This window comes from Orbicella franksi, chromosome 5 (assembly GCF_964199315.1).
Source record: "Orbicella franksi chromosome 5, jaOrbFran1.1, whole genome shotgun sequence".
Lineage (NCBI taxonomy): Eukaryota > Metazoa > Cnidaria > Anthozoa > Scleractinia > Merulinidae > Orbicella > Orbicella franksi.
This window is the reverse complement of record NC_138149.1, coordinates 26,107,881-26,121,343: the sequence shown is the minus strand read 5'-3', so window position 1 is coordinate 26,121,343 and position 13,463 is coordinate 26,107,881. Positions and strand designations below refer to the sequence as shown.

Below are 13,463 nucleotides of genomic sequence, written 5' to 3'. Positions count from 1 at the left end.
CCAAAAGAAAAGGCCGCCATTTTATAATGCGCGCGCGCGAATCACGCGTAAAATTATACGCAGTAGGGGTGCGCAATGCAACACTTAGGAATGACCGTGTGGCTCAGACAGACCTTAAAACAACTCGGATTAAAACACTCACCTCACTTTTTGATTAAGAAACAACCAACATCTTTTCTCTTCATGCTACTTTTCTCGGGAAAAATTCGGGCCTTCCTAAATCAGCAACGAAACATTTCACTACATTTTCAAACGGCAGCCATCCTTATATACGCCATAGCAGCGCAGTTTTGCTGATTTTTGTCCAAATTCGAACGGTTTTCCTCAAATTTTTGACATCAACTGCTCCTTCGACCGCCACTGAAATCGTATCACTCCTTCTTACTTTAATATATTATCTACAGGGCACGATTTCATTGGTTGAATGAACAAAAGGCAATCCAGTCGCCATGGACGCGAAGATTATGCGAATAGTTTAACCTTAACTAACGCGGAAAATAATTAACTTGGTCAGATGAAGAGTGCGCATGTGCGAACTAAATTTCCATTGCGAAACAGCGGTGCATTCACCCACTACTTTCAATCCCTTTTCCATCGCTTGGATTTGGGTAAGGTGTGCCTGTTCGGTTCGTCAATTTCAGTCTCGGATTTTCAAATAAGGGACTCGGCGTTTGGGCGAGTCTCGGATTTTACCACCTTCATGTACCTAAATGACAGTTTCTCCCCAAATGTTTCTACCCCCAGCTTTTAAACTCCTTACGTTTTCTTTCCTTTGACGTGGGCAAGGTAACCGTTACCCTTTTAGGGTGGATTCTTCCCATATAGTCCGCTAGTAGGTAACATGTACCCAACTTCTCGAAAACGTGTCATATTGGAGGCATTGTATAGTGGGATAAAAATAAACGGGAGCTTATTGTCATAGAAGTACTTATTGTAATGAGGAGCATATTGCCAGGGCGGTAACTACTAAAAACACTTTTCTTGGGGATAGGGGCGTTTATTTTGCGAGAGAGGCTCTTAGTGGAAGGATTATGAAGCCATTTTATCTGTGTAGCTGGGAAGGTCGAAAATATTAATTTTAACAAATACAAATAAATTGTTTATTGCAGGTGCGACGACACTAAATTAAGTAACTTTTAAGTTAAAGTTAAGTTTTAAGTTAAAACTTATCAACAGTTCTCATTACTGTTGAAGACTGTTGATGCACCGATGCATTGTTTTGAATGCCATTTGTCAACAATTAGATTCATTGCACAAGAGTACTCTCTAGGTTTTTCTTCTATTCGCGTTGAAACGCTCTTCCTTGGTCAGGATGGAAGGAGGTAAGCTCGGCAGATGTAATGATGATGATGAAAAGAGACGCGCGTGAGATTTCAGACTTATCTCCAGACTGTCCCACGTCTCGTTTTCCTTTTAGGCATTTCATTGCATACCTAGCCCTTAGTCAGACTCAATACACTTTCTGATTGTTATTATAATACGACATCGCGTGCACGGGGTTATATGACCAAGTAATTTTTGATGGATAAGTTGAACAACTTTCACGGCTTGTAAAATTGTTTTTTTTCTGTCCTAGCCTTTTCAAACTTTGAACTCTTTGAAATGCCAATTATTATAACTGTACAAAGTTTAATTCTCCATAAGCTTTCAAAGTGAGTTAAAAGCGGGCAGCGGTACAATCGTGACAATTCTGCTGTTTTCAAATCGGGTAATAATTTACGTCTTAAACAACGCCAAATTAATTTACAACACTCCCGATATATTTCTTGAATTTAACGTGCAATACTTCAAGCAAAGCTCGAATTGTGTTCATCTTGTGCAAAATACTATCTACATATACGTTGTACGCGCGCATGATTGCGTTGGATGGGAGCTGGCACTTCGACGTTTCTTTTCAGAGAAGCGTTTCTTGACTGGCATGCTTATGGTATCTATACCATAGGCTCCTCCTCAGAAAACGTACTATTTTTGGTTGTGACGCTTTTCCTCTTACCCTTACGTTCCCCGTTCTTTTCTTTAGGGTCAATAAAAGCAGTGTCCAAGAATGGCGAGACAGACTCAATTAGGCGTCCGGGAATACCACCCTCTTTATTCTTTTCTTTTCCAGGCCCCTTGATGTAGCATAACACGAGAAAACACACAATGAAGCACAGTGGAATGGCCATTGTGAAGAGCACTCCGCTTGTAAGTGGCGACGTCTTTGGCTCTTCTATTAGTTGATCTTAAAACAGAGGGTGAAGATGGAAAATGAACCCTGGCTACAGACACTTTTTTAAAGGCACTTTACTTTCAAAGAGTATTTCTTAATTTTGGATTGCGCTAAACTACATCATGCACACCAGCGCTTGTCCTAGGTTCTGTACCATGAAATAAATTAAAGTATCTCTAGTCTCCTCGACGAGGACGCTAGTTCATTGCCGGGATAACTGTCTTGCGTTGATTTGCGTTGATGGGTGGGGAGAGGCATTTTGCGCCGGTAAAGTGTCTTGACCCAAAACGCAACACAGTGACTATAGTCAGGGCATAAAGTGAGAGCGCTACGTCTGAAGTTTAGCGCGTTAAGTATAAGGCAACCGCCTCTCTGCAGTAAATACCTTTTTTGTTGGTTTTACAGATACTGATACTAGGGGTAGTTTACTCAGTTCTTCCAGGTCGTGAAATATCCTCGAGTATAGTGTTCAATGTTGTCTTTAAAGCTATCTTTTAAGGCGTAAATGTTTGTACTAACCTGCTGGTTGCTCAGGAGGAGGTTCAGTTGATACATATGTGTCGTTTGTTTCGCTGGCGGTTGTCGCTATGGGTTTTATTTCACTTTTCGTTGTAGTTTTCTGCGTAGTATATTCTGCAACAAGAAGGTCACGCTATCATAGGTGACTATCACGTCACATAGGAGTTGGTCTTCGAGGGTGGGGTCACGCTATTTTAGGTTAAGGCTAGTACACGCTATCTTTGGTTGTCCCTGGAAGTTCCGAGATAATCTTACTCAAGCAACAACTCTACGCTCAGCATGTTGATGGTTTTATCGATTGTCGTTGGAATTAGTTTTGCAAGGAAACCAATTCCTTATGCAGAAGCCCTTTAACCTATAGTGTTCATGTTGAAAGTCATAGAAAACATATAAGCTATCTTTGCACGTTTTTCGTGCCTATAGTGGAAGGTTAGAGTAGAAGAACCATAGTCGTGATGTACCATGCATGGCTCATCAAAATAGCCTCTTCACGCATCCCCTGTCGTTCTTGATTAATGTGGATGAAAGGAAAGTTTAGCTTCACATGCTCTGCACTTGTATTAAAGTTTTTCAACACCTATTACTTGGCTTTGTTATAAAAACCTTTAGTAAGAAGAAGTTCACAGGTCACGGTGTTCACACACTATGACCTCAGAATCTTTAATTTCACCAGAGAGATTTTTCTCTTTGGCCAGTAAAAAGGACTAATAACATTAACATGTTTTATGGTGCTAGGATGACAGTTTGTGGCTACCTAAGGCTGGTGAAAAAAGGCAGGGCGACTCTCGTTCTCTTGAATGTTACCAAAAGACGAACGTGCCATTTTCTTGTTTACAGTATACTCACGTGGTCTACAAACTGTACCATTTCTCTCCGTTACGTATCCATCTCTGCAGTGACATAGGTAACTACCTTGTGCGTTAAGGCACTCGTGAGGACATCCGCCATTTTTGTCTTTACACTCGTCAATATCTGCGTAGAATAAAAAAAAAAAAAAAAGAAAGAAAAATATGCTATCCTCCATAAGCATATGTGGAGGTTTCGACCAGACTAGTTTTTCATTTTTCCAATGGTTATTTTAATGGCATGGAAACAAACATAATAATGTAAGTTCTACAGAGATATAAGAACCCATCTTGCCCATCTATATGACCAAGAAGAAAATCTGGAAAATTTGTTGTGAAAACAAGGTAACAATGTGTCTAAATTAGACCCGAAGTATGCAAGGCTGAGTTGAAGTTTCCACAGGGACTCTAACCAACTCCCGAGGAAGGTAAGACTGCAGCCAAAATGTGGATGCGTCTGTAGTTCACGTCCAGGTCAAAGCTTTCGTTGAACGCTGCCCGGATTTTGTTTAGAAATCCCCCCGAGTTGCCTGGTAATAATGAACTCAGCTTTTCTCCTTACCTTCGCATTCTTTATTTTGTTCTGTTGTCAGGTAACCTGCACCACAAGAACACTGATAGCTTCCAACAATATTGAGACAAGGTTGGCCACTACAAATGTTATAGTTGTTGCACTCGTTAGCATCTAAAGAAAAAAAAAATGAGAACACTATCAAAATTCATTTTAAATCGTCAAATCAAGATCAGATCTGACTTTGTCCCTGTTCAGGATCTGTTGCTAAAGTTCATTTGTTTAAACCTTGCTTTCATGGATCTCTTGATGAGGAGGTTGGCACTTATAATTATTTAACAAGGCGCGCAGGAGTTCTTGGAGAAAGCAATGAGAAAAGTAATATGCCCTCTGAGGTTACAAAAAGACTTCGGAGTGCAGTCAAAATTCTTTCCTCAGAAAGAGGCTGGACCGTTAAGTGACCCTTTAGGGAAGAAGCAACGTAAATATTTGTCACTATCATTCGATGTATTTTTTTTCTTACTTTTCATTGACTGAGAACCCAACACGTGATACGCAAATAACTGCCGTCTAAATGTGTTTTGCCGCAAATAATATTCTGCTTGTGTGTAGTTGTAGCTACGCTCTCGGGTGAAAAATGGCAGATCGCTTTTTCTGAGCTGTCAAAGAGTGATTTAAATGCGAAAGCGAATTTGTTGATCGAATGATAAAACAAGTGTTGAACTCGGTTATCGCAAAATTTCGTTATTTGTCAGTGTCTCGCAGATCAATTATTTGCCGAGGAACATCTAGAAGACAGTGCTCGCCACTGACAAACCCCCACGATATTTTGCTCAACTTCGTCCAATAATGCCATAATTGTTGCTATTGTTAAAATTCGTGTTACTTTTTTTGGCACCCCAAAGCATAAAGGTGACGAGAATAATAGAAATAGATTGATACGATAAGCAACAATTTCGCAACAGCATTTTGATGTGCTATCAATTCTTTGGAACAGAACTGAACCAAAATAACAAAACAAACATTTATGTTTGACCAGAGCATTCCATGCTTACCTCTGATGCATGTATAGCACCCTTTAGCGGAGCATTCTCTTCCAAACCAGTATATGCTCTTAGTGGGGTGAATTTCCGTGCAGTTTTTATCTAAGCTATCGTTCATGGGTTCTTTCCTGTGCCATTTTGTGTAAATAGGTTCCTCGTCCAGCTGATCAAGCCAAACCCATCGCGAAGTGTTTCTTGGATTACGATGAAGCCCTATCCAGGCCCCCTCGGATAAGCAACTAAGGCTTGAGTAATGTGACGCAACGAACGCGTTTTGCGAATCCGAAGACACATTCACTAGGTCTCCCCCAATCTCCTTACAGCGATCGCGGGCGTTAACCCAGGTGGCAGTTTGGTTCGAGAAGAAGTAACAAAAACCCTCGAAGAACGTCCAACCGTTTGGGCAGGAATTACCTTACACAAGGAGACAGAAACATTTTTATAAACCATGACCAAAATGATATAATTTAAAAATTATCTTGAACGTAGCTTCCAAAGCAGATTTGAAGCATTAGGATTTCATCACGTACTTGTGATCTTAAAAGGGTTGAGTGACGGTTTGACGCATCCTGAAAATATGGGTTCTTTTTTTCAAATTAGAGTTTGTAATCCGTTGTCGTCCTCCTTAGTCATGGCCATATTGTCTATTTTCAGCTCATTGTGACCCTTTGCGAGCTGGAAACCAGGAAACCAGGATAAGTTCCGGCAGTATGCATTACTCAGCCCAACGCAGACTTAACCCTTTGTTACGTTTGGTTGCATTTTATAGATACCCTACATAACTATAGCATTCATGCATGATGAAATCAAATTTGTTCTGGCACCTCCGTAAGATCTTAAATCCAAGATCTATGTTACTTGGGTCCCTCCCATGTTGCTCTCTGATGTGTTTCCCGATCGCAGACCATCTTAGCTTTTAGGAAATTCAAAAGGACTTTACTATACTTGACATTATTCTGGTACAAGATTTTTGTCCACTAAAAACTGAAATTGCTCGATTTCCTATCGGATTTCATCTCAGTTTTTTTTTGCATAAAATAATTGTAAGGGGATTATCATCAGCAAATCCTCGTGTCGATATTGATGTCAACCATGCAATATGTATTTTTATTTATTTATTTTTTATAAACTTTTCATAATCATGACAAGATATCTAGAAAATCTCTCATCAGATCTTTTTACTAAGCTTCTCGTCTTTTCCCAGACCAGTCGTAATCTTCAGATGTAGAATATGACTAGTGGTTCCGCTTGAATTTTGAACATTCAGGAGGCCATTTCTACGGTCTTTAAGAGCGTAGTTCATGAAGAAATGTCGCCGATTTTGTTTTTTGCAATTATAAAACCGAACTTTTCCAACAATTACAGAGACACGAGTCAGTGCGAAATTGCGCGCGCACGTGCAACTCTTAAGATCGCTGTTTCTGCTTGAAGCCGATAAGTTTGTCCGAAATTTCGTCACAAACAACCCATTTGATATTTCACAATTCGCCGATTTAGTTTTATCGGAAAGGCCGAGAAATTTAGTCAAATTCTGCGAAATGCTAAATGAATTAACCTTCTTAAATTTGGTTATTATTGCTCTGATTAGGAGCCATTACAAGTTTTCCTATTCTGTGATCATTTATTTAGCGCTTTCTAGTAATTAGCTCCCAAGGTCGGGATGGTTAAACATAGAGTTTAAACTTTCTTATAGCTCGGAATAATTCTCATAGATTTAAAACTTTCCTATACAGAAAGTAACAGTAACAAACTTCTCTTTACATTACAGCGTGCCAGCGTTACCAGAATAAGTCAAGGTTTGCCAGCAACATAAATTACTCATTTTCGCAAAAATATATATTAATTTAATCCAATCAGAAAAGAGGCAATTTTAATATTTTAATTTTAATATTTTGATATAATTATTAAAACTCCGAGAAATACATGAATTGATTATTAATAGACATATTCATCTTAGCTTTTGCATCCCTCTTTCACCGCAGGCGTCGTGCAAAAGTGTAATTTACATATTTTATTTAGCAACTGCGGTTAAGCCCATGCTGAGAAAAATTTCTTATCTCATCTATATCTAACGTCAAAAATATGACTGATTAGACCCCAGTCCTCTAGGATATCACGCCATAAACATTTATCAGTTCGACTCAAATAGCACCCATTCTATTTTTTTTTTTTGTTTTTTTTTGCCGCAGTGATTATTTGTGACTCTTTGCGCGAACAAAAACAGTGTATCGCCTCTGAGGAAATACGTTTCCCCCCTGATTATGCAATAATTCGACTAATAATTCGTTAACGTCGACGTATTTGCATTTGAAATTGTTTATATAATCATAATGCCCTGCTTCCTACTTATTTGTCCTTTATTTAAATTTAAATCAATTTAGTGTTCTCAGTTATACCCGCTTTCTATTTTTCAAACTGTCATTAAATTAGGTGAAACCTTAATTTAATGAGTTATATTGTGTTCTAACCCGCGCAGTTGCAAAGATAGCAAAAAAAATTAAATAAAAAATAAAAAAAAAAAAATAAAAAAATAAAAATAGATAAAAAATTAAAAATTAAAAAATACTGAAACTTAAATAAACGTGCGTAAAGTTATGCAAAGACTTGATGACTCTATTGTAAATCAGTAAAACTTGTACAATGTACCATTTGGATAAACCAAAATAACTAAAATACGTTTTGGTTTATAAATTTCAAATACGTTACTACTCTGTGTTCATTACGCATACAGCTGTAATTATTCTACATCATTTAATTTGGGGAAAAAAATTACTTATACTGCGCTATAGAGTTCTTCTGTGTAGATGTGCTTCGTTAGCTTCAGTTTTTTTTCTTCTGCATTGCTTCCACATTTATTTATTTATATTTTCCAGGTTTTTTTCTATTTTTTAACTTAAGGTTGCAGGTATTTATTTTGTTTGTCTTTCGTTAAAATATTGAAAGCGCTGTTGCTGTTGGTGCTACCGTTACTATTGTGTTATTGATGTTGTTGACGAAATCACAAGCTGCGGTTTTCAAGAACATGACACAAGTAATAATTGTCAGGTGACAGTCAAAATTCAGTCATTAGTCTGTTTCCAGTTGTAAGCTATTAATCTCCTTTCTTGTTCGCTTTTTGTCTTTTTGAATAACAATTTTATAGTTTAGGAGGTAGGGCCAATATTTCAATTTGTTGAAAGTGTTTTGGCAGTTAGTCAATTGAAAATTGTCAGCGCCAATTTTCGTTGCCAATTGTTCGCATTGGTATATTGTTGTCTCAAGTTCTCTTCGGACACTTTATGTAAATTCTGTTGAGGCTGATGTTCTGCAATCATAATTCCATATGATAACATTCATGTTTCAGAACAATTAAATTCACGGCATTATAGTCAGTCCTAAAAGGACTACTGCACGACAAAATTTCTAAATGGTTTTGTTTGTAATTATTTTTATCAATTTGAACAAATTATATGTTCACACATATCATGGTAGTAATATTCTCAAGGAAATCGAGAAATCTACGAAGTGCTAACCACAATTAATTTGGTTTGTTATGTATGCATATCTGATGGTAGATTACTAATTATCCGTTTTATTTTTATTGTCCAGCACTCAGTTTTAGACAGTTCCATGTTGACTATATCGAACGATTTTCGTTCAATCTGGCTTGCGTATATCGGCAACAGCGCTACAAACGTTTCTACTTGGCAAGCAGATGTATTCAGATAGTGTAACATAAATGTATTTAATTTCATAAGAACGTCAGGATATTGTCCCATTTTACGGTATTTTTTATTACGTATTATACAAGCGAAAGCCCATGGGGCTAACGCTTTTAAACCTTGCCATATCGTCAGACGTTAACACAAAAGAGTCCATTTACACGTGCAAAAGACATTTCTCCTTTACAATATGAAGGCGAGAAGACAATTAGCACAGAGCCTGCTGCAAAGAGCTCAATTGTTGTTCTGATTCAATACATCTAATTAGAGTTCCTTTCTCGTCAAATAGGACGGATGAGAACAAATTATGGTATAACGCCATAAAATGACATTTGCTCTCTTTCCGAAAGCGCTTAACTTTCGCCGGACGACATTAAGCCTAGTTAACTTATATTTTACCATCAAGTGAAATAAAAAGAATTCGCATAAAATCTGACGGACTTCAGTGATTTTTTTAATTTGTGTACTCATATTTTGAATATAATTTAATTTCGCGCGTATATAGAAATGTAATTGGTGCGAGGAAATTGTCAGATTTGATTAAAACTACCATTCGTGATTTACCTTTCTTACTCAAATTGATCGTTCGCTGACGTTTGTTCAAGAGGATTTAGAGCTATTTGTGTGTAATATTACAGACTGCTTTGTGTCCACCTGTTCTAGCTATAGAGCTCCGTATGTATTTCGATAAGACTGAAGATCCCTTCTTCAGTCACCAATAAGTCATCTTGTAAATGCGTAAATAGGAAGTAGTATTCACCTCAATCCAAAATTATCAACATAGGGTATTAAACCTTGGCATTATTTTGACAGAGAAACATTCCCATGAATGGATTGCAATCTAACATTTGCATTTTATCTGTTTTGGTCTACTCGCGTAGACAGTCATTCCTGAGGTATAGACTGCTTTGCAAATATCTAAAGCGTTTTATCGCTATTTTGGTGGTTAGTCGAGTAATTTGGAGTGAGCGAGTGTCGAACAACCGCTACTGTTAGTTTTGACTGAAATATGAGCCCTTGATAAACTAAAACTGACTCACAACAAAGCCAACGTGTACGTCAGTGCCTACAATCACAAGTCCAACACGTATTTAGATTTCAGGCACTTCCGTCGCTCCACTAAACATTAAGTCACATTATAAGAAGCTTTGCCTTACCTTGAACACTGCAGAATGCAGAGAAAACTAGGACAGAAGCGAAGAAGACGCGAAATCCACGAGCGCTGAACCGCGACATGTTGCCATTTGTGTTTTTCAGAGTCGACTGCTTCGCCTTGCGCCGGTAACAAAAGCGCGGTAGGTTGTCGCATAAAATGAAACAAATTACCGAACTTGTCTCCGTAAAAGAAAACTCTGACGGGCATACACTGCTTTGTAAACTTAATGCTAATGGAATAAACAGCAATTTGAACAATAGCTCTCGGCTGATTATTCGCCTAATTGTCCAATCTTCTCAGGTTTTGGCTTCCACTTATTCTTACAGCGAAAACTGGAACCAAGTAAATTCACAGACAAGATAATTTTTGCATAACGTGTTAGATCCTGTTTGAGCTTCGTCTGTGGATTTTTCTAAAATGTCAATTTAAGCATTGAAATCATTATTTTCATTTTATAATTTAATAATTTATAGTCTCATCAATAACGGGTTTCAGTTTTGAAAAAACAATAGCGCAGAATTCATCTTTAAATTTGTAATGATGAAAACCCATATCCCTAAACGCCACATCCAATCAAACGCGTTCGCTTTTTGACATCTGCCCTTGTGGCGCTACCACAAAGTTTAAACAATGAGATTTTTAAAAGTCTGAGATTTTCAAAACACAGGAAGAGTTTCTCTTAATTTAGAAAACTATTAACACACTTCTTGGAAATAAGTGAATACACTTAGTCTCATTTGATTTACTTAAGGACGTTCGCGCGAAATTTTCCAGTCGATCACCGACTTCGTTTCAGAGATAAAGCGTGTGGAAAACTACCCTGATTTTGAAAAATTGGCGCACGTCATTCAACATGGTCTACAGGGGTTTGTAGTTAAAAATATCGAAGGTGAGTCAACGAAGGCAAACGATCTTAGTTATATTCTGTAGAAGTGGGTCTGTTGCATTTATAATTCCAAGTGTTACCAACGTTTTCACAAAACTTAACCCTTCAAGAGGCATTTGAAACCGTCGTACAGATAAACGAAGAGCTAAAAAGAATGGCATTCGTTGGTGCATTTTGCAAAAATTCAAACTTCTAATCGACAGATTTTTTCATTTTTTCGCTAAACGTAGAAAATCGGTAGAGAACTGATGATCCATCAAAAGAAAAATAGGGGTCACTGAACGTCCAAGATCGTTAAATCCAGGCAAAGTTATAGCAATGGCCATCTGCCCTATCATTGTTTATTTTGTTACTTAGGGCGCGCTCTCATGTATATCGTTGGGTGTGAATTTGCGTGCGCAGTAAGGATGCGCAGAAACAATCTGCGCAAACGTCCTTAAAATATTTCCATGTGGATCCTTACTGCGCATGCCCCTACTCATCGCGTTGACATTAAGGAACATTACAGTCTTTTCTTTTGTCGTCGAGCTTGTCAGAGGTCTTTTTTTTTTTTGTAAGCGTGGATATCCGCCCTTTTTCCCCTAATTTTAAGTAACGAAATTATTGTTATCGTATTTTTCTTGTAGAAATAGACCAATTTTCATATCTGACAAATTAGTAGCCACTGGAAACTTGCGCACATACCTAGCACTCGTGGAGGTACAGCCGGGACCTTTCAAAAACGCGGCATGCCTGTGCTACCTGTGCTAAAGTTCTGAAACGAATTAATCTCCTAAAAGCTATCAAAACCTATTCACCTCAATGCGCGAGACAGTCGTTTTACAAACCCCTAATCCAACCTATTGTTGATTATACATGCGTTATCTGGGGCGCGACATCGCAGTACAACCTAGATCGGATCCTTAGATTACAGAAATACGCGGCAAGAGTCATTCTTAATATCAAGCGTCCCCAGGATATCCCATCGTCTGAGCTGTTCTACCAATTAAACTGGATGACTATAAATCAACGCATTGAGTACTTTACGTCCATATTGATGTACACAACTATTAACTGAAATCTATCCCTAATTATCTACATAACAGGTCTGAGTATGTCAAAGACAAACACCAAATCGACACAAGATCAGCCGCAAATGGAAACCTGTTTATACCTAAGCTATCTAGCTTCTAAGACAGGACAAACATCTTTGCAGTACAGAGGAGTCCATGCTTGGAACGGTTTATCTGTGGACGCTAGAGACTATAGCCTAGAAAAGTTTAAACAATGTTTAGCTGGAACTGCTTGTAATTAATATATTCTTGTTTATATATATTTTTATTTTTTACCCTTGTAATTTTAAATTTTTAAGCTTCAGTTTTTAATTCCGTATAGTAAAGTGTAGTAATGTAGATAGAGGACCACCCTAATTAACTTAGTGTTAGCTTGGTGATATCCTCTGTAAATATTGTTATTATTATTATTATTATTATTATTATTTTCCTCATCATCATCATCTGCGGCTCCCGTCCACACTATGCCGTAGAAATTTGAAAACGCAGCTTTTTTCTACGGTTAGATCTACCGTTCACACTAATCTGTCACGAGAAAGGAGCTTTTCGTTAACGCTCTTCAAACCAGAGAAATTTGAAAACGCCGGCTCTTTGTTCTAGTGTGGACAGAGAAGAAAACGAGGTCACGATAATAATCCGATTTCCCTGCTTCCTGAAACACAAATCCAAAATGGACGGTGCTAGCGGCGTAGTGTGGAGGCAAATCCTTTGATCCGTTTTCAGAGTGAAAACGCCGTTTTTAAATTCCTCCGGTGTAGCCGCGGAGGGAAATCATTTGATGCGTTTTTAGGGTGAAAACACCGTTTTTCAATTCGTCCGGCGTAGTGTGGAGGGAAATTTCTCCGGCGAAGTGTGGACGGGGTCTGAATGTCTTAATCATCAGTGAAATCTACTATAGATTGTTCCTTTTAACTAAGGTAGTAATTGTGATGCAATATTTTAAGTTTTGCGTTTTTCTATTTATTTCCTACTGTACAGGTATGGCGGAGCGTATTTTCAATTGGGTGGTGGTGGCGAAGGAGGGGGGGAGTTTACAAGCGAGCGCAAGAGGCGCTAACTTGTAAGGCTCTGGAGATATTTGTAAAATTATTATTTTATGTATTTTTCGCTTGAAATTGGGTGGAGCTAAAGGCTCTCCCCCCCCCCCCGGCTCCGCCGTTCCTGCTGCAGTCAATCGAATTCCACACATTAGGTTTATTATTCCCACTTCTGACCAGCGATTCGCTGAAACAAATCAAAATAAGCTGACCATACAGAACAGGAAAAAACATACGTAAAGCAGGCGAAAAATGACGGGAAAATAACGAAACTTACAAGATTTGTGTTATGAGACTACGACCAATAAAACAAACTGACAACGACAAACTTTCCAAAAAAAAAAAAAAAAAAAAAACGAAAAACAAAGGATTCAAACACGAGCATACAATCATAACAAGACTCAATGGCTATATCTTCCGGCTCCCACGAAACGTTATCAGGGTGAACGGGTAACCCGTCTCTAAAGTTGACATCACAAGGAATTTGCCGATCATACTTCTTGC

General features: G+C 38.1%; 1 protein-coding gene across 1 annotated transcript; it reads right to left on the bottom strand.

Moving 5' to 3' along the window:
- Nucleotides 1-10,288, bottom strand: LOC145488191 (uncharacterized). Its single transcript, XM_081466995.1, has 6 exons — nt 9,986-10,288; nt 5,140-5,541; nt 4,136-4,258; nt 3,575-3,700; nt 2,729-2,842; nt 1-2,221 (listed from the first exon to the last, which is right to left on the bottom strand). The coding sequence occupies exons 1-6, from the start codon at nt 10,062-10,064 to the stop codon at nt 1,932-1,934; spliced, it is 1,134 nt and encodes a 377-aa protein (XP_081323121.1). The 5' UTR covers nt 10,065-10,288; the 3' UTR covers nt 1-1,931.
- Nucleotides 10,289-13,463: the final 3,175 nt, after the last annotated feature.

Bases quoted from the DNA above. Each gene is read 5' to 3' on its own strand.
- LOC145488191 (XM_081466995.1), bottom strand. From the start codon at position 10,064: ATGTCGCGGTTCAGCGCTCGTGGATTTCGCGTCTTCTTCGCTTCTGTC. The intron at 3,701-4,135 runs GTAAGGAGAAAA...TATTCTACGCAG, and splicing joins ACAAAATAAAGAATGCGAAG to ATATTGACGAGTGTAAAGAC. The intron at 2,843-3,574 runs GTGAGTATACTG...TTCTTGTTGCAG, and splicing joins TGGTACAGTTTGTAGACCAC to AATATACTACGCAGAAAACT.